General features: G+C 42.6%; 1 protein-coding gene across 3 annotated transcripts in view; it reads left to right on the plus strand.

Annotated features, from left to right (window-relative positions):
• dgkza (diacylglycerol kinase, zeta a) overlaps nt 1-21,418 on the plus strand; it is a 616,491-nt gene that overhangs the window by 499,309 nt on the left and 95,764 nt on the right. For all 3 annotated transcript variants that reach the window (XM_059651884.1, XM_059651885.1, XM_059651883.1), the window contains 2 exons: nt 361-474; nt 3,747-3,860. In XM_059651884.1, coding sequence (XP_059507867.1) covers nt 361-474; nt 3,747-3,860 — 228 coding nt within the window. The remainder of the gene's footprint in view (nt 1-360; nt 475-3,746; nt 3,861-21,418) is intronic.

A 21,418-nucleotide genomic window follows, 5' to 3' on the forward strand; every position in this document is an offset into this window, starting at 1 on the left:
CTCTCCCTCGTTCTTTTTTTTATTCTCTTGCAGTCTTTTTCACATTCTCTCATTCCCTGTCTCACTTTTCCTTTCACTTTTTCTCTCCCTCTCTCCCTCTCTCTCTCTCTCTCTCTCTCTCCCTCTCTCCCTCTCTCCCTCTCTCTCTCTCTCTCTCTCTCTCTCTCTCTCTCTCCCTCTCTCCCTCTCTCCCTCTCTCCCTCTCTCTCTCTCCCTCCCTCCCTCCCTCCCTCCCTCCCTCCCTCCCTCTCTCCCTCTCTCCCTCTCTTCCCCTCTCCCTCTCTGACACACCACACACCCTCGCTTGCCCAGCTCTGTGTTAAGTTCATAGCCAATTTGTGTTTTTCATTCTCATTGCAGAATTTTGGATTTGCAGAAAACATCCCAGAGGAAGCGTATTTCTAGCGACAGTTCGGTTGCTGAGGCGCTTGCCCACAGTGAGTCGCTCAGAGCCTCAAAGCCTTTGCTCAGCAGGTGAGGAAAAAAGCTCCAAAAGAAATGGACACAAAACCGAAACAAAATGCCAGTGCCTGAAAAGAGGGGGAAGTCACACCGAGAGCGTGCAGAGCAGAGCCGAGCTCGATAGAAGCACTCCACAATGCACAGTTTCAAAACGGGACAGAAAGTAGCCAGGCTCCCTGTTCTTTATGAACCACATGGTTCCCATCCATCTCTGCAGCTATCCTGCAACTAAGTGGCTCTTATTCATCTTTACTGCACACCCCCATCCCCCCTCGTTCTTGAAAACAAGTGAATCAACTGTTCCAAATGGTTTGTGGGCATTGTTCAAATTTAAATGGATGTGACCTGCATTGAACATTAATGGTGGAGAAATGTCAGTTTCAAGGGTTTTGATGCATTCTTCAGGAATTGAACTGAATTGGGGTGGGAGTGTAGGAGCGAGGGAGAATAAACGTGATCTCCCTCTATCCCCAGGTCCTCCGAAGCTGACTGGGAACCAACGCCAACACTCTAAATTAAGCATAAAACTGCACACAGTGCACAGCCTTTTCCTGCTGGATGTTTGACTCTCACAGTTTGTTGGGAGCAATGCTGACTCACTCGCTCACGACAAAATAATCGCCTTTTTCAATCTGCATCTCTGGAAAATAATTCCCACTCTGTTTGTTGGAATGGGTTTGCAATGTTAAATAACACTTAAGATGTTTCCCTGATTGTCTTGGCCACTGAAAGTTTTTGCCTGCTCTGAATCCAGATGGCACTTGCTTGTTCACACCTGTTTTGACTCCCAATTCGACATATCCTGCTCGCTCGACAACAATGGTCGTTTCCAGTGATAGCACCCCCCCCCCCTTGCCATATTTGTGATCTCCTCCAGGCTAGCAATGCTGTGAATTCCTGCACTCCGACCATTCTGACATCTTGCACATCTCCAGTTCTGTTGTTCCATCACTGGTGGATGTGCCTTTAACCGCTCTTTCAATTCCAGCCATCTCTCTGATATTCTGACACTTCTTAAATATTCCTCTTTGACTGAGCTCATGTGAACAAAGACCTCCTTAAGTGGTTTGGTGTCAAATTTTGCTTGTTAGTCTCCTGTAAAACACTTGGAGGGGTTCTGTTCTGTTCAAGATGCTATATAAATGCATGTTGTTGCACAGATGCAATGAATTCCCCCATTCTCCTTGAGCTCCAAGCCCTTTTCCCTCTTCCTCCATCCCTTGTCCCACCAGTTATTACATGTAACCAATGACAGGAAATTATTGAAATGAGCTGTCAATTTTGAACTGTGAAAATTGGGAGAATTTCTGTACTCCAACTGCTGTCTAGTATTTAGTGCCACTGGCAATTATCATTAGTCCTCTGAGGGTACGTTGTCTCATGGCAAACCCTCTGCCATTTTGTTTCTAATGGCTCTTTCATCCTCTATTTTTTGAACCGGGTGAGTGCGCGGAGTATTTTCTCGCGCTTTTTCCAAAACTCTTCGTTACCCAGGCTTGACTGCGGTTCAGTCCATCCATCATTCCTCAATATGAGAACAGCACTTCGGAAAACGACTCTCAATGAAAATAAGATTTTAAACACGTAATTTGAGCCATTTATATGTAAGGGCAACTCCCTTCATAATATAATTTTAATTTCAAAATGTAGCACTGTTGGTTTGAAAGGTTCGGGTTTCCCCAAGTCCATGTTTTTGGAGAGCTTCCACAACTTTCTCTGCAGTAAACCTTGACCTTTTTATGCAATTTCTCCAGATGTTGCAATTCCTTCTTTTCCTGACCTTAAGGCTTCTCCCCAGCTACCTGACCTCAAAAGAGTTTCACCCTGTTTCCCCTTACCCGATCTCGGAGTTGTGACTTGTTCCCAACTTCTTATTCACAGTTTTGCCAAGCGTTGGTCTACAGCCTGAGTCACTCTGCACACAAGCTGATGGCTCTGCGCTATCTGCCTGGATCAGTCATGGCTTGCCGAAGTCGCCTGCCTGGAGACGGGTGTAGCTTTTGAATATCTCTTTTGGAACCTTCCATTTGCAATAATGAGGCCTTTTAGCCGGTTTTCAACTCAGAACGTTTGATGCATCAGCCAGAGAAGAGAAAGAGGGCAAACACTGTTGCTCCATATAAAATGCATCTCTCTGTGTCTTCAGTTCTATCACACCCACAAGCCAAGTATTGTAGACTCTCTGATTCCAGTGAAATGACTTATATTATTTGCGAATGCAACACATTTCCCTGCTGCAGGTAGACTTCTTTGTTTGGCAAAAAGTCCTTTCAAAAAGGTCCAAGATGTTGATATAAATGTGCCGCCAATGAAACTCTAATGTTTCAGAGCATTACTCCATAACAATGTTCCTCCTGAGATCTGTTCTTCAGAACTAACCACAATACTGCAGAAAAGGTCAGACCAAGGTTTTGTCCAACTGAAACATCATTTCCTCGTTTTAGTATTCCAGTTTCCTTAAGACAGTATTTCATTTTTCTCTTTTTGTGGCTGTGTACTAACTTTCAGTGTTCTGTGTCCACGGGCATTCGTTTGTTGCTTCATAGTTTGCAGTTTTTCCCGACTAACACAATACTCCAATTTACCATTCTTGGAGTCAGAACATATGACACTCCAGTTATTTCATGAAATCCCAATTGCCACAAGTTTGTCGACCCTGTCAGTGTGTCTATGCAACCTCCTGCTTCTCCATCTGCACATATTTTAATCGTAAGCCTCTCTATTCCTTTGCTCAAACCATTGATGTATTCAGTGAAAATTTAAAGCCAAACACAAATGTCTAGGTAAATACCATCCTGACAATGAGAATAAAGGTCCGTTGTCAGTATTGTTTGTCTCTTGCCTGCAACCACTTTCTAACCCATACAGCCCCTTTTCAGATATGTTCTGACACATCACCAGGGTTAGTGGAACTTGAGTATATAACCACTGTGCCACAAAGACATTCCAGGAAATGAATATAAATAATAAGCACAGACAGTCCCTTATCCACAGCATGTTAATGATCTCATCAAGACATTACACTAGATTAATCAGGCATGCTTCAGAAATCCATGCTGATTGTCTGGTCACTCATAAATGACCAAACACTCCCTTGGATGACCCTGACGAACAACTCTGAGTCAGGAATCCACAAATTGCAAAACCATTTGTAAATGATTCAGCATCAGGAATCTGCTAATGGGCAGTAAATGGTCAGGTGTTCACAAGAAAGAAAAGAATAAAGCCTTTGATTGAAGGATGTTTCTAAGTTATAATGCAATTTTGTCTCCTTATTGCTGTAGGACAGGTGCCAAGATAGCCAGTGTGCATCGATCGAACACAACAGCGGCAGACTTTAAACCAACATCTGTACCAACGTTGACACAGGGACTATTGTCAAGCCAGGCAGCAGCACGGTATGGACTTCAGTGTGGCACTCACTGAGAAAAATTTGACATTTCCTTTTTGACCGATTTTAATAGCAGAGTGTGTACTTTATTTCCCTGCCCTGTGTTTTGCGATGCTATAGCAGCTGACCTATGACAGCATCATTCCAGTTAAAAATGGTAAACAGCTGGCAGCGTAAACCTGGGCTTGGAAAGTCACAAGTGAATTTCTTTTCCTTTTGGTAATTGTTTGGAAGATTATCATACACATTTCATGCTGGCTCTTCCGATCAGCATTGGTCTTAACACTGCATTAATGTGCCCACTATTATGTGCCAGGCATTCCAGCTCTCATGGAGATAGCTTCATTTATGTCGTCTGGGTGATCTGGTTGATCTCTCTGCCCACAGTAGCTCTGCTACTGAGAGCTCACCACAGGATTGATTGGAAATTGGCTTGTAATAAATTTAAAGCCTGCTGAAAAAAAATTAATGAGGGACGCATATTTTAAACCAATGTATGTAGCCTTTTAAAATTAAGTTGATAGATGGAAGAACGTAAAAATGCTGCAAATATTTCAATGTTGCTTGGGTGATTGGGGGGGAATTCTGAGTAAATGTTGGCATGACAGCAAGGAATTATATTATTCAAGGAAAAATCCTTGCTATGTGAATGTAGAATTGCCCTGGATGTGATTGAAGTAAATAGGCAAGCACTTGGTGGCAAAGAGACTGAGCAGCAAGAGAGGGGAGTTTAAATTTTGGAGTAAGTGCTGAGTCCATTCTTCGAGTCAGTGAGATGGAGAGTTGGAATGAGACTTCTGCTAGATCTTGCAGCAGGCAGGGGCTGAGTGTGTTTGATAGCATGCAGTATCTAAGGGCGGCATCATCTGCTCCCTGAGGTGGAAAGGGCATTCAGTTAGATGGAGCAGTTACACACTCCAAACCCTGCCACATTCCCACCTTACCCAGATGACGTTCTTGACAGCTAGGACCATGGTTGCCCTTTTTACCTAGCAATAAATTCAGTCCCTACAGTGAACATTTAATGGCCACAGCCCATATGCGCTGGGGTCAACCTGGTTTCGGTGGGTCTGAGAGGATTCTTGTGACGCAGTGGTAGTGCCCCTACTTCTGAGCCAGGAGTTAGGGGTTCAAAGTCTCACCTGCTTCAGAGGTGTGCCATAACATCTCTGCACAGGTTATGCAGAAGATATCTATATATGGATCTGTCCCTATCCGGTGACCCTCTTTGTAACTACTTACTGTTCATTTGTCACCTAGGGATGGGAATGAGCTGGGGGAGCCTTGGGGATGTGTTTGGGGGAATTCCCTCAATACAAATGCAAATGATGCAAGTTATGGGTATTACATCAATCAGTCACTTACAGTAATACATCATTGAGGGCGTTACTCCATTGTCTTCATCTTCACCAGACTTGTTATGTTCAACTTTTAATATCTTTGCACCTGACTGGCATAGCACAGAGAGAATCAAGCCCTTGGCTGTTTCTGGAGTTGTCGCATGAGTTAAAGATTTAATCAAAGTGCGGAAAGTTCTTAAATTTCCTGTCTTTTTAGACCTAGGTTGATAGAAAGCTGGCTGCGCTTTCTGTACTGAAGAATAAATAGATTTGAGCCACAAACAAGCAACTATGAACTGTTTACATATAACTCTTCCATTTAACACTGTAACCTCCAACCAAAACTCTCCCTACACACTTACATAGACAGACAAATTGGTGTTTTGGATGGATGGAAGGACTAGAAGGCAGTCCTGTCCACAGGCATTGAAATGATCGTTTTTGCTGCTCTTTAATCATAAAAACAGTGCAGGAGAAATTCAGCTGAGCTTTTTCAGCACTTTGCATTTTTATTTCAGATTCCCAGCAACTCCATTATTATGCTTTTATTTGCTGTTTTCAATCTCGATTCTCCAGGTAATTTCAGTCCCTTGTAGGAAGTACAGAGCAACTGGTTCACACATTATGAAGCCCCTGGCTTATTAGTCAAAAGCCTTAGTTTACGGCAGTGAGGGGAAAGAAAACTGGCTGTTTAGATCCTTCAGGGTATTTTTTTTGTTTGAAGAGGGAGAAAGACATTACCTTCACTTTTGGAGTTCTCTGGCAATATCATTTGCAGCCACAAACTTTCAGCTAGCTGCGAGTCAATCGTATAGTTGTTTGTAGGCAGAATACCTTTGTCAACAACAATTGGTCCACAGACCAATCAGCTATTTGTTGCTGACTGATTCTCATCATGTACATACTCCCTTGTGTCAGTTGTCTTCAACTAACCTTCTCCCATTGGCTGAACGAGCAGCAGTGCAAATATCACTTACAATAAGTGTTAGTAACTTGCTTTTAAAAACTGCAGCAATAGTTCTAGAACCCTTGGCTTTTTTTCTGAAGTAGTCCTCTTTCCCCGTTTCAGTCCACAATCAAAAACGTGTTAACATTAAAGGATACGCCCTTTACAATATTTACCTCAACTACCTATGTTCTGTTTTCCCAGTTATCCTCTCGGAATAGTACTAAACCAGTATTGTGAAGGTCACAGCGAAGTTGTATTGAACCAATATTGTGTTAGTTCACTGAGCTGCTCATTTGTAAGTGTGAGACCAACTGAGCCATTCCAAAAAGATGCAATGTTCTGCAAGCAGATAATTATCAAGGTATTAATGATTTGAATAAACTAGATAAGATTTCTCATATAATTGCTTTAACCATGTCATGTGTGGTGCCAACCAGAACCCACTTGAAGCACCCACATTCAACAGAGATAACTTGCGTTGACGTTAAAAGGTGATGGAATTCTGACCCACCATGGCTGCTTGGATTTGTGAGATCTTTATTTGCCAGGAAGAAAAAATGTTACAGAGACAATAATAAGAATGTCGCATCAGTTTGATAGGGCTTGGAGGGCCACTAGTCCCAGGAACGCAGGCCTCTTGAAACTTCTAAGATATTGATCATTTCTTCTGTCAGTTCCATTTCAGTTTTGACTCTAATCCGTGAGTCTCGAATTATAACTTTAACATTTTAAGTCCCAGAATCATCCTTCCAGTTCCTCGTTAAGCTGCTTAAAATTGGAAATAGTGTTGAGTGAGCTGAGAACTGAGAAGGAAAGGACCTGGAAGTTTCTGTAAACTTAATTTGATGTCAAGGTTCAGGGCAAGGGAGCAAATTCCCTCCCCACCTCCTGTGCCCACAACTCCCCTGTTTGACCACCTGTTAAATTTTAACTGCTGACCAAAGTTGTAACTTTGTTTCCCAGCTATTTGTCCACAGCTATCAGTAGAGCAGTATATTGGGCGTGCTATGTTATAGACAAATGAAGTGACACTACCCATTTTCCATTGGGGTGCTCAGGATGAATATTTACTTTGTTATATTTCTCCCTTCTTCCAACTGTCATCCGTTTTAAGTTCCATTTGAGGGGCACAACTGATCCCAGTCACTTTTCAAAGGGCTGACCGCTCTTCTTTAATAGGATAGCAACAGATCTATTCTTCTGGCATTTTCTGTTTTAATTTCAGAATTTGCTGCTGCACTTCTTCATTCAACTTCAGTACAGGGCTTCATTTATTTAGAAGAAGCACAAAATATGAAAGTTCTCACATCTGTTTTATCCCAAAAGATCAAGGGTGTTTGAAAGTAACTGGCAAAAAAAAAACCTCTCATTTTGTTTGATGCACATCAAATTCTAGCTTTCAGAAGGAACAGTTAATTTTTTTTGATAAGTATATGTTCGTTAATGAGCCTTCCTCTGGCAAGCACATCTCATGTCAGTAATACTGATGCCAGCCAGTATCCTGTGGGCACCACAGTTCCCATGGCCAGGCTTTTACTGTGTGCAATTGAAATTTAATGCATCGCGTTTCAATAGCTCATGTCTACGCTGCTGCACTAAAAACAACCCTCACAAGCACCAAATGAGAAAGCTCAGGATGCAGGCTATTATTAAAATGCTGCAGCCTGTTTCAGGGAGTCAGGCAAAATGCTCAATACAAAGGGACTTTGAAGAATATTAACTTTCCTTGCTACTCTAGAATCTCTAGATAATGTATGCTAAATGCAACAGCACTATGCACTAGGTTGGAGCTTTGCAAAAATCCATAAAAAGGGGATCTGTTAGATGGGTAAGCTGAAGGAGCAGCTTTTGATGCACCTGGGAAACAAAATAAGCGAATAATATCACATCTAAGACTGCTCAGATCTTCTTGCTGGTTCCAGTGTACTAAGGTTACACTAGAACGCAGATACTTAGCACCAAGCAACAATTAATTGTCTCCATAATGTATATAATATTAAATATAAATCTGAAACCATTAACTTTCACACAGCTAGGTACCATCAACTTGTTCCACCTCCCATTTTCTTTTGTCACGTACTGTAGTTGCATTTCTGGCTTTGCAAACTGATGCCTACTTAAATTTCTGCCTGCACTTCAGCTATTTATTAATTTTAGGTTTTCTCTTGAGGTTCACTTTTGGAACATTTATATCTGTCTGTGTCAGGTTTTTCCTTTATTCTGCAGATTATTATTGGTGATCTGGTCGCTGTTTCTGTGTTAGTTGTTGGGGTTTTGCTGTGCACAGTTAGGGACAATGTGTTCTCAGTTGTGATAGTGATTATTCTACATAATTACTTCAACAGGTCCAAACTGTTTTAGAACATTCTAGGGCCGTGAAAAATCATAAATATCAGATTGTCCATTATTTCCGTCTTTCAGCAGTTCTTTTACATGTGTATGTATATACCCTCCACAAAGCCATAAGTATTTTCTAAAAGAAAAGAGCAGTGAATTTGGCAAAATAATTTTGGTTCTTTGTATTCAGAGATAATGGGAACTGCAGATGCTGGAGAATCTGAGATAACAAAGTGTGAAGCTGGATGACCATAGCAGGCCAAGCAGCATCTCAGGAGCACAAAAGCTAACGTTTCAGGTTTAGGCCCAAAACGTCAGCTTTTGTGCTCCTGAGATGCTGCTTGGCCTGCTGTGTTCATCCAGCTCCACACTTTGTTATCTTGGTTCTTTGTATTGATGGTTTTGATGAATACAGTTTCTCTCTCAAATCAGAAAGTTACTGGTATTAGATTACCTACAGTATAGAAACAGGCCCTTCAGTCCAACAAGTCCACACCACCCTCAAAGCATCCCACCAGACCCATCCCCCTATAATCCACACACCCCTGAACACTACAGGTAATTTAACATGGCCGATCCACCTAAACTGGAGCACCTGGAGGAAAGCCACTCAGACACGGGGAGAATGTGCAAACTCCACACAGACAGTCACCTGAGGCTGGACTCGAACCTGGGTCCCTGGTGCTGTGAGGCTGCAGTGCTAACCACTGAGCCACCGTGCTGCCTTAATAAATGTGATTATATCTTTGCTGGTAGCAGAGATGTAATCTGTCTCCACAAGCATATAGCTAGATTTGTAGCATGCTATCTATTTGTATGTTAACTGCACTGAATGGCACAGTTTGAAACCGAAAGAGTGCACAGACGATTACAACTCTGCTTTGAGGAAGACCTGTAACTACTGTGGAAATGGCTGGAGGCATAATGTAGAAGGAACAAGCCAGTTCTTGATGTATAAAGAGAAGGGAATAGGTGATGAACATTTTTTCAGAAGCTGGCTATAAGTCCAGACAAATATTCATCCTTCAACCAACATCATACTCAAGTAGGCTGTCTTGTTTCTGTTTGTGGGACTTTGCTATGTTAAAGTGGTTGTCCTACTTCCTGCAACAGCTGCTCTTCAAACATAACTAATTGGCAGTAAAGCACATTGGAACATCATGCAATAGTGAAATGCAAATCTTCCTTTTTTTTAAACTATCAGTAATGTAGTCATGTTTTTAATATTGTTCTTGGGATGTGATCATCATTGGCAAGGCTAGCCAATCCCAAATTATTCTTGAGCCACCTACAGCTAACTGTATTCCATTTCGGAATCAGCCGTGTTGCTGTGGGTTTGAAGACACGTATAGGCCAGACCAAGTGAAGACAGAAGATTTCCCCCACTGAACGATTTTTGTGAACCAGATATACATGACAGTCTGGAGACAGCAAATGCTGGAGATCACTGCGGGCCAGGCAGCATCTGTGGAGAGAGAGCAAGTTAACGTTTTGAGTCTAGATGACTCTTCATTAGACTCAGAACGTTAACTTGCTGTCTCTCCATGGACGCTGCCTGACCCACTGTGATCTCCAGCATTTGGTGTTTTCAGTCAGATTCTAGCATCTGCTGTAATTGCTCCTACGTTGTGTGATAGCCTGATAGTTTTGTGATCACTGTTAAGAATGATCAGTACCTTATTCCAGAATGCTGAATTGACTGAATTCAAATTGAGCTACATTGGTGGGACTGGAACTTACGTGTTCAGGGCATTCTTGTTTCACTAATCCAATAACATTCCCACGACGCTATCATCTCCCTGCCTGAGAACTAGTCAAGTTGTTGGCATGGATGATGTTGTAATATTCGTTTGAAAGTGTTTGCATGTCAAAAATATAAGAGTTGGATGTCTATTCATTGAAGAACCAAATCTAAAATTTCCAGTATTTTAACCAATTAAGATGTAACAAATAACTTCCAGTGTAATGCAATATTAGTACATTTACTGCAGTCAGTATATGTTGTATAACTTGTTGCCATAGTTTACGTGATAAGCATCCAGAATCATGCTGGGAAAAATGAACCAGGAGTGTGATCTGGGGGCATTCTGGCGAAGTTTGCTGATGATACAAGGATAGGTGGACAGGCAGGTAGTACTGAGGAGTTGGGGAAGCTGCAGAAAGATTTAGACAGTTTAGGAGAGTGGTCCAGGAAATGGCTGATGAAATTCAATGTGAGTAAATTTGAGGTTTTGCACTTTGGAAAAAAGAATACAGGCATGGACTATTTTCTAAACTGTGACAAAATTCGCAAAGCAGAAGTACAAAGGGATCTGGGAGTGTTGGTCCGGGATTCTCTGAAGGTTAACATGCAGGTAGAGTCCATAATTAAGAAAGCGAATGTAATGTTGTCGTTTATCTCAAGAGGGTTGGAATATAAAAGCAGCGATGTGCTTCTGAGGCTTTATAAAGCTCTAGTTAGACCCCATTTAGAACACTGTGTCCAATTTTGGGCCCCTCACCTCAGGAAGGACATACTAGCCCTGGAGCGTGTCCAGTGGAGATTCACACGGATGATCCCTGGAATGGTAGGTTTAACGTATGATGAACGGCTAAGGATCCTCGGATTGTATTCATTAGAGTTTAGAAGGTTGAGGGGAGATCTGATAGAAACTTACAAGATGTATGGTTTAGAAGGGGTGGACACTGGGAAGTTGTTTCCGTTAGGCGGGGAGACCCGTGGGCACAGCCTTAAAATTAGAGGGGGTAAATTTAAAACTGAAATGAGACAACATTTCTTCAGCCAGAGAGTGGTGGGCTTGTGGGATTCATTACCATGGAGTGCAGTGGTGGCCGGGACGTTAGATGCCTTCAAGGCAGAGATCGACAATTTCTTGATCTCACGAGGAATCAAGGGCTACAGGGAGAGTGCAGGGAAGTGGAGTTGAAATGCCCATCAGCCATGATTTAAATGGCGGAGTGGACTTGATGGGCCGAATGGCCTTACTTTCACTCCTATGTCTTATGATCTTTAGAGTCAGGTTTATTTATTTAGTAGCGCACATTGCTGGAATGGTTGCAGTGATTTTAATTTTACCTGGCCAACTGTCAGGATAAAACTAGTCAGGGATAACAAGGTGTAGAGCTGGACGAACACAGCAGGCCAAGCAGCATCTTAGGAGCAGGAAAACTGATGTTTCGGGCCTAGACCCTTCATCAGAAAAGGGGGAGGGGAAGAGGGTTCTGAAATAAATAGGGAGAGAGGGGGAGGCGGATGGACGATGGATAGAGAAGATAGTTGGAGAGGAGACAGACAAGTCAACGAGGCGGGGATGGAGCCAATAAAGGTGAGTGTATGAGACGCTGCACCCCTATTTCCTACCTACTAACGTCATCCTGCCCCCTTGACCTGTCCATCCTCCCTGGACTGACCTATCTCCTCCTACCTCCCCACTTTACTGGCTCCATCCCTACCTCTTTAACTTGTCTGTCTCCTGTGCACCTACCTTCTCCTCCTCTATCCATCTTTGATCCGCCTCCCCTCGCTCCCAATTTATTCCAGAATCCTCTTCCCCACCCCCATTTCTGATGAAGGGTCTAGGCCCGAAACGTCAGCTTTCCTGCTCCTCGATGCTGCTTGGCCTGCTATGTTCATCCAGCTCTACAGCTTGTTATCTCAGATTCTCCAGCATCTGCAGTTCCTATTATCTCTAAAACTAGTCAGGGTTTTGTTTCGGACTCCCAGTGGTTAGCCCCTTATTCTGTCCAAGGAAGTGGTCAAACCCCCTGATGGGACGGCGTTCTTCAGCATATATTGAGTTGTACATTTTGAAAGCAGCTGGAGTGGAATGGAAAAGTTCAAAGATAATTGCTGCTCCATAGACAATCTGGGTTGTTTGCTCATTTACAGTTTTTCTCATCTTGTCCTCTTTCCCAAATATTATAAAATGGCATTACTTAATTACCTGGAATGTAAATTCTTTTAAATGACGTGTACACATTTCAGTTAGTTTTCCGTTTATCACACAATGGCAAACAAGTGTCAATAGAAAATGAGGAACAGTATTTATTTTTCATGAAGGACATAGTTATAGTTCTTAGGGCTAAAGGGATTACAGACTATGAGAGAAAGTGGAAACAGGGGACTGAGTTGGATGATCAGCCATTATCATGTTGACTGGCAGAGCAAATGCAATGGGCTGAATGGTCCACTCCTAGTTTCTGTGTTCTTATGTTTGTGAAGCTCTGGTTGTCTCTTTCAGGAGTTTATCTTCATCTTTTTTCTCAAAAAACCTCAGGAGAATCTTTCAAAGATAAACAACTCTGAGGGAGAAACATAATAGAAGTGGGCCCTGAAGAAAGCTGAAAGAGATCTCTGAACTTGAGCGTATATTCTGTGAATGAACACAGATCAATTGCTGACCCTTTCATATCTGCTCCTTAACTGACTGTTAATGCGGACAAACTCCATTAGTAAGCACAGAAAATTCTGATCAATGATGGCAAATGGAAATTGTTAACTAAGTATCTGGAAAGGTAGAGACAGTTGGCTGGCTTAGTAGGTGTCCTGATTAGTGTCCGAGTCTGGGAAAGCATCCTCTGCTTGCCCAAATACCAAGAATGTTGAATGGCTCTGTGAACACAGTTCATTCGTGCTGGCAGTAAATACAGATTCGTAATTACTGTGTGCAGATTGTTGATTCTGCCTTTGCATATATATTATTGCTGGGCTCTATCGTATTCTGACATCTCTGTAAAAGTGAATTTAGTTCATTGGGTATTCATTGACTGTTCTGTGAATTATTCTGATGTTGGGCATGGTCGTTTGATTGGACCCAAGGGTCAGTATAATCCCACTATTTCTAAGAGTAGTGAAGATCATTGGCTCCATTTGTAAGTACTGGATATTGACCGATTCTGGAGGTCACTAAATTAATGACTAGCTGTTTGAATGCCAATTATTAATTTTTCTTTTCTTTGCGTTATGTAGTTACCTGGATGGTGAAGGGGAGAACTTGGCTTGAATAATAACAGAGAATGTGTTTTTTTTTCTCCTCTCTATTCCCACACCCATTAACTTTACATATATTGTGGGGCAACACAATTATATAATTTCACTGTAGATGCTTTGCCCAAGAATTTTTTTCTTAACAATCAACCATGAGGCTTGAAGTCACAGGAGACGGTTAGACGATTTAGTTCAAGTTGAAGATACTCCAGATCAGTTTACTAACCAGAAGCTACATACTGCATTCCCCTCTGCTTAGGAGGTCCCTCAGGATTTGAGGAGCAAATTCCTGCAGATGCTGGAATCTATAGTGAAAGCAAAAAAAAATGCTGGAAATTACAACAAGTCGGGCAGTACCCGGGGAGAGAGAGCAAGCTAACTGCTCAAGTTTAAATGACTGATAATGGGAACTGCAGATGCTAGAGAATCCAAGATAACAAAGTGTGGAGCTGGATGAACACAGCAGGCCAAGCAGCATCTCAGGAGCACAAAAGCTGACGTTTTGGGCCTAGACCCTTCATCAGAGAGGGTCTAGGCCCGAAACGTCAGCTTTTGTGCTCCTGAGATGCTGCTTGGCCTGCTGTGTTCATCCAGCTCCACACTTTGTCATCTAAGTTTAAATGACTCTTTATCAGAGCTGACATCAGATGCTGCCTGACCTTCAAGATGACTTAGTTCCACCTTGGTTCAGTGGATTCTGAGATGGCGAATGAATGATCTGCAGACTCTGCCACATGTTGAACGGTTGTGCAAATGGATTACTGGGAGGCCTGTATATTCTCTGCAATGCTTCGACTTTGCCTCCACACATTCCTGACAAATTTGCTCGATGTATTTTGATACCTTCGTATCTGAACCTTCCCCCCATTTTGCTTGGCTAGAAGTCAGGGCATCCCATGAGTGCGTGAGGGATGTTTGATCTCTCCTTGGCTTCTGGGAGTCTCTTGCAGCGACTGTGTTGCAGCTTTTTTTTAATTCATTCACCAGGTGTGAGAATTGCTGGCCAGGCCAGCATTCACTGCCCATTGCCCAGAGGGCAGTTAAGAGGCAACCACATCGCTATAACTCTAGAGTCACGTACACCAGACCAGGTCAGGTTTTCATTAGACATGACGAACTAGATAGGTTTTTCCAACAGTTCCACGTATTGCATTGAATTCAGTTCCACCATTGGCCATGGTGGGATTCAAGCCCAAGTCCGAGATCATTACCTGGGTCACTGGATTAGTGGTCTAGCGGTAATACCGCTAAGCCATCACCTCCCCATCTGCATCTCGCATTAACTTTCTCATCATTCTCAAATTCAAGCAAATCTTTTGTTAAATAACAGCCAAAATGGTGATATTCAGTTTGTTGGTATGGGACGTGTTGTGAATGCTGACATTAATTATTTTCTGTATGTTGTGGCTTCATTAATACTCATGATCTCTTGACATTCACATCTGAACAAGAAACGCCAGAATACATTAGCTGGGTGAATGCCCTTGTTCTATGTAATTCTGTGTTTTGATGTTATTCAGTTATCTGCTGGACCCCATTGTGTTTATGCCGTTTCATCCCTGGTGATGATCAAGTCTTTGGATCCTTTGTTGAGTTGTCGTTGTTGGCTCCAGTAGTGGACCCACTATTCCTATAAATCCCATTATAGAGAAGACAAGAATTGCAATATATGGCTGTGACCCTTTTGTCATTAATCCTGCCCTGTCTTTGCAGGATCCTATGATGAATTACTCATGTGATGCTTTTTATAAATAGAACTTCACTCCACTTCTGATTTCACAGATAGGCACAGTGAAAACTGAGCTCCCACAGGCATGGTATTGAATACTCTTAAGTTCACAAATTATCCAGACAAATCGTGAAGTCTAACTTCCTGGCAGTTTGACCCCTGAACAGACGGGAGTAAAAAGCACCAAAAGCAGTTATTGCGCAATAACTCCAGACTTCCTTAACAGCTCACTATTTGCACACTTGCCATTAAGCAACAAGGTACAATTAGAGGGTAGTGGGATTGGTGTTCTCTTACTTAATGAGTTGTAACATACAACAAAGTGGCAAAAATAACTCATTGAGTGTAAAAGAACAGTCTGTGGTTTTTAAATGCTTAACCAAGTCCCAATGAAAGTGAATTAGCGGCAGCACCACATTTATTGAAAATTACTTCTGTGCTGTTTATGGTCTTTTTGTTTAATACCTGAGTGTTGCTTTTCTTAAAGCTACATGTTATGGCATAATTGATTGGAAGTGCCAGATTTGGTGCATTGTTGTTTGGCGGAAATCCCAAAGCACCCAACTACAGTCATTTAAATATTTTTCGAAGAGTGGTAACTGTTGTAATGTCGAAAACATTTCAGCTAAATTTTTTACATATGAAATAGAAGTCAGATATATGATCAAATAATCGATTTCTGTGAATTTGATTGAGGGATCAGTATTGGCTTGATCCTGAGTGCAAGCTCCCGTTCTCTAATTGACTATTTTTATGTGATATTTATCGTCCAAATGAGACAGTAGACTAGGGTTTCTCACACATGCAAAAAAAAACCTCTGGCAGTCATCACTGCCTCAGGACTGCACTGAGAACTGCAACAATACTATTAGTCTCAAAGTACAAGAGCTTTGTTGCTCCCTGCCATCAAGTACATCATGCTCACATGCAAATGTGTAAGTGAGCTCAATTGCATGTGTAAAGTAAATGAGCTATTCCTTTCAGTGAGCAGCTAGCTTGTTCAATTGGCAGCAGGAATAGGCCATTCACTTCCGAGGCCCAGTGCTGCCAATTGGTTGCATCATGTATGATCCAAACTTTAACTCGATCCATAACTTATGTGGTGGAGTGGTAAAGCCCTTAGACTCATAATGAGGTGGATCAGAAATTCAAATCCCATTGTACCTAATGGTGGAATTAAATTTGATTTCATTAGTGGGCCCTCTTGTGGTGCAGTGGTCATGTCAATACTCCTGAACCAGGAGGCCTAGGTTCAAGTCCCACCTGCTCCAGAAGTGCATAATAACATTTCTGAACAGCTTGATTAGAAAAATAGGTTAAATTTAAAAAAAACCTGAATTCCAAATCTCTCTCCTTTTGTTGCAGAAAAGTACCACAATACTTTGTTGACCTTTAAAATTCAGAGTTTTTGTTAGGTTTCTGCATTTCAAGTGTGGAGAAACGAAATACAGACTTGAACCAGCCCTACCTCAACGTTTCATGCAGTTTTGTTCCTGATGCCCTGTCGCTACTATTTGTGACTGAGCAGCTGCATGCTCAGGACTGTTTTTCTAGTTCTTTACATGTTTGTCTGCCCTCTACCACCTTCTGGATAATTTTCCTATGCTGCAGAGGACCATCTTAGATTGTTGTACTCTGGATGAGATCTAAACTCTTCCCTTGTCACTACAACCCCGATGTGACACACAGCTGAACCACCAAACAGATCTGCATGTCACTGTCCCTCTGCCTGCTTGTAGAGCACATTGGAACATCAATGCATTATGCTGCCTTTGTGCTCTGACTGTGGGGGATTTTAAAGAGAGATTAGCCTGCAGTATTCAAACACAGTTAAACCAACCCTCCGCAGTATCCCCACCTTGCCCCATCCCACCACCCAATGATCCATTGTATTCAGTCATCAGTGGCTAAAGCTTATCTCAGTGACCTTTGACCACCTCATAACTCGTTATCTTTACAAGTGTACCGCAGAAACCTGCCAACCCTCACATGCTAATTCACCCTGTGAAATATCTTTTAAAGTGAAGGACCTGGACAGTCCTCACACCCCCATTCTAATCCTCAATCAACGCCCCCCCCCCCCCCCCAAAAGTCTGCATCTGGCCATTGTTTTGCTGAATGCAGGTCTGGCTTGAGGTCAGAAGGACGAACCTAATGAAGACAAAAACAGCAGCCTTCAGATTGTTTAAAAATAGTGCAAAATACGGCAAGATTTCAAATATGTTTGTAATTGATTTTTTTTCAGCTGCTCATGCCTTTCCATCCCTTGGGTCCTGCTGTTTTTGCTGCATGATATGCAGTACCTCTAGTTGAGGAAGTACTGATTATTTCTTTGCGCAAGTCCCCTTGTGTAGCTGTTATTCACGGTCCACAAGGGCATCTGAAACCATGTAACACACGTATTCCTGCAAATCTTCCGATGCCAGTTCGATGGCAAGACACTTCATGGACAGCATTTATATCTACCAAACTAATGTCACTTTCCAAATCGCAGTGGGTCGACTTGGTTGGCCTTTATGGCATTTCTGCAGCACGTTAAAGTATTTTAAAATTATAATGAGGGTTTCTGCCTCCACCAGTCTTGTGGACAGCGAGTCCTAGATAGAGGGAGACTGGATTTCAAGGCACAAGGCAGGGCTGGATGTGCAGCAAGACTGCATTTCTGGGAGAAAGAGAGGGAACCTGGTTCCTAGGGGGTGCAGAGACAGAGCTGAGTTTCTAAAGGTGAGAGGCAACCTGTTTCATTAGGACTGTATCTGCCACTGATGTTCATTCTCTTCACTCATGCATAGTAGCAGCAGTGTGTATCATCAGTCTGTATACAAATACATTGCAGTAACTCGCTGATACTCCTTCGAGATACCTTCCAAAACCACGACATCAACCGCTTAGAGGGGTAAAAGCAGCAGATGGGATCACCATCGACAAATATTTCCTCCAAGCTACACACCATCCTGTGCCACAGCCCCTTGTGTGTTGCTGAGTGAAAAACCTGTCGCTGTACCCTCCCTAACAGCGTGGTTAGATGTGCCAACACCGCACAGAATACAGCAGTTCACAAAGGTGGCTTAAGACCCTTACGTATGATTTATTCAGTCCAGCCAGTACAGGGTCAGACTTTATGCTCCATTTGGTCCACCGTAATCTTTCATCATCTGAATCCACTGTCGTATCCTCTATTCCCTTCTTTCTCAGACACATATCTAGTTTTCCTCGAATAGGTAGACATTCTTCATTTCAACCATTCCCAGTGATAGAAAATTCCACATTTCTCATTGGGTGAAGAGTGTTTTTTTTCTGAATTCCCTTTTGGATCTCTTGATCACTCTGTTGTATTGATGACCTGGTTATGCTTTCTCACACAAGAGGAAACATTCCATCTTGTCCATTCTACTCAAACCATTCACAGTTAGAAAGCCCTCCATTAGGTCAGCTCTCCGTATTTTTTTCCGAGGAGAAAGAAAACCCAGTCTGTCACTTCTTTCCTGATAACTATAGCCGCACATTTCTGGTATCCTCATTGTAAATTTTGTCTGTACTCTGCTCATTGCCCGAATGTTCCTTCTTTGTAACGTGCCATATGCTATAGGCAATTGTAGCCTAAACAAATTCGATATATAAAATCCCTACAGTGCTGAAAAAGGCCTTTTGGCCCATCAATTCCACACTGATCCTCCATAAAGCAACTCACCCAGATCTCAGCTCCAAAGCGTGTCCCGTAACCGCACATTTCCTATGGCAAATCCACCTATCCTACACATCCCTGGACACGACACCAAACCACCAAACTCGCACATCTTTGAATTATAGCAGAAAACCAGAACACCTGGCATAAACCCACAAAAACGGGAAGAATGTGCACACTCCACACAGGTAGTCACCGAGGCTCGGATCGAAACCAGGCCCCTGGTGTGAGGTAGCAATGTTAACCAGTGAGCCACTGTGCCACCCAGTTTCAGTTTAATGTCCCTACTTGTTTGTCAGTTGTTTTATTAATGAAGCATAGTAAATGGTTTGTTTATTCGTGGTCTTGCTAACCTGCAGCAGTTTATAAAAAATCTGTGTTGAATCCTACTTGTTGAAAATTTGTCTATTCTGCAAGTTCATTCATGTTTTGCCAGCACTTGGCCGATATCCCTGTAAACCCTCTCTATTCATGTTCCCGTCCATGTCTTTTAAATGTTATAATTGTACCAGCTTCCATTGCTTTCTCTGGCAGCTCATTTCATACTCCACCCTCTGCATGAAAAAGTTGCCCCTTAGGACAACTAAATTAGCATTGCCTCATCTCTCTTCTGTGCTACCTGCAAAAAAATTCAGATTGGTCAAGCTTGATTTTCCCTTTTCAAATTCATGAGCTCATTGACCATTCCGTTTGACACTTTTCCTTCCAACTTGACCAGTACAGAAAATGTGTTCACTATGAAAAACACAGATGTATCATCTGAAACCTCCTTAATCCTGTTCCCTAGATTTCTATTCCTGCATGTGACCAGAAGTGTGGTTTGACTTAACCCACAAGTTCCCACTAAACTAGAAAATTAAAACTATGCTTTGAATCTGAAGCAGCAATTGTCATGAAAAGAACTTGGTAGCAACCTGAGATGTGGAACAAGAAGAAAAACCTGTTTCAATTAATCATGCTAGTGGAGCTTCAAAATCTTGTATCTTTTGTTCTGTACTATCTTGTGTTGCAAAGGGGATCAGATCATTTGATTAATTCCTTTCTGAAATTGAGTTATTCAGCTATAATCCCAGGAAGGCTGATGTGTCAGTGTTGAAATTAACCTGCCCATAAATTGCACTCTAATGAGGGCACACACTGCAAAAATCCACCATTTGATGTTGATTGATGATAACCCCATATATATACATAGAATAAATATGTCAATAGGGATTTTGATAAAGTAAATGAAGAAAATCTGGCCCCAGCGACAGCATGGTCAACTAATCAAAGGAGACGGATTTATCATAATTCACAAAAGAGCCAAAGGAGGATGAAAATTTTGTTATGCTTTGAGTGGCTGTGATCAGGAATGTACTGCCTGTAGTCCTGATTTTTTCTCCTCATTTGAGAGAGGGGCATGGATAGGGTGTGAATAGCTAAGGTCTTTTCTCCAGGGTCGGGGGCGGTGTCCAAAACCAGAGGGGCATAGGTTTACGGTGAGAGGGGAAAGATTTAAAAGGGACCTGAGGGGCAACTTTTTTTCACACACTGGATGGTGCGTGCATGGAATGGGCTGCCAGAGGCAGAGGTGGAAGCTGGTACAATTACAACATTTAGAAGGCATCTGAATAGGAAGGGTTTGGAGGGATATGGGTCAACTGCTGGCAAATGAGACTAGATTAATTAAGGATAGAATCCCTCCAATGTGCAAATAGGCATTTTGGCCCAAAAAGTCCACACTGACCCTAGGAGCACCCACCCAACGCATTCTTCTCCTCCTCCCCCCCTCCTCCTCCTCCTCCCCCCCCCCCCCCCCCTGCCCCTGCCACCATAACCCACTTAATCTACACATCCCTGAATGCTATGGGAAATTTAGCATGGCCACTCCATCTAACCTGCACATCTGTGGACTGTGGGAGGAAACAGGAGGAAACCCACACAGGCACAGGGAGAATGTGCAAACTCCACGCGGACAGTTGCCCAAAGGTGGAGTCGAACCTGGGTCCCCTGTCCTGTGAGGCAGCAGTGCTAACCACGAAGCCACGGTGCCGCCCCTAAATAGGACACCTGGTTGGCATGGATGAGGGTCTGTTTCCATACTGTACAGCTCTATTTGGAAAGAATGGGGGGAAAGTGCCAATGAGATCATTGTTGAGGCATTATAAGCTGAACACACTTCTGTGTGATTTGATTCTGTGGCCTTGCTGAATTGTAGCGTAGTGATTTATTGATTTGCTGTCTTTTGAGTTGGTCTTGAAATTTACAAATCATACACCAAGTACTAACTGTCCAATGTCTTAACAATTCATAACTTCATGGAAACTTGAGGTGAAATCTTGCGCTGTCCAGAGAGCAGCATGACCAGGGATCTGAATTCCACAGGAAGGCCAAAATCAGTTTCTCACTGATAGGATACAAGTTTCCAGTTAAGTTCTCAGAGCATAACATGCCGGTTGAGATTCCAGATCGAGTTTCAGGAGACACTTTATATCCCCATGGAAAGGCCTGCGTGTCAGAATCACGTTCCCCTTTCCAATTAAATTCTCCATGAACAAG

The sequence above is a fragment of the Stegostoma tigrinum genome, chromosome 17, assembly GCF_030684315.1.
Source record: "Stegostoma tigrinum isolate sSteTig4 chromosome 17, sSteTig4.hap1, whole genome shotgun sequence".
Lineage (NCBI taxonomy): Eukaryota > Metazoa > Chordata > Chondrichthyes > Orectolobiformes > Stegostomatidae > Stegostoma > Stegostoma tigrinum.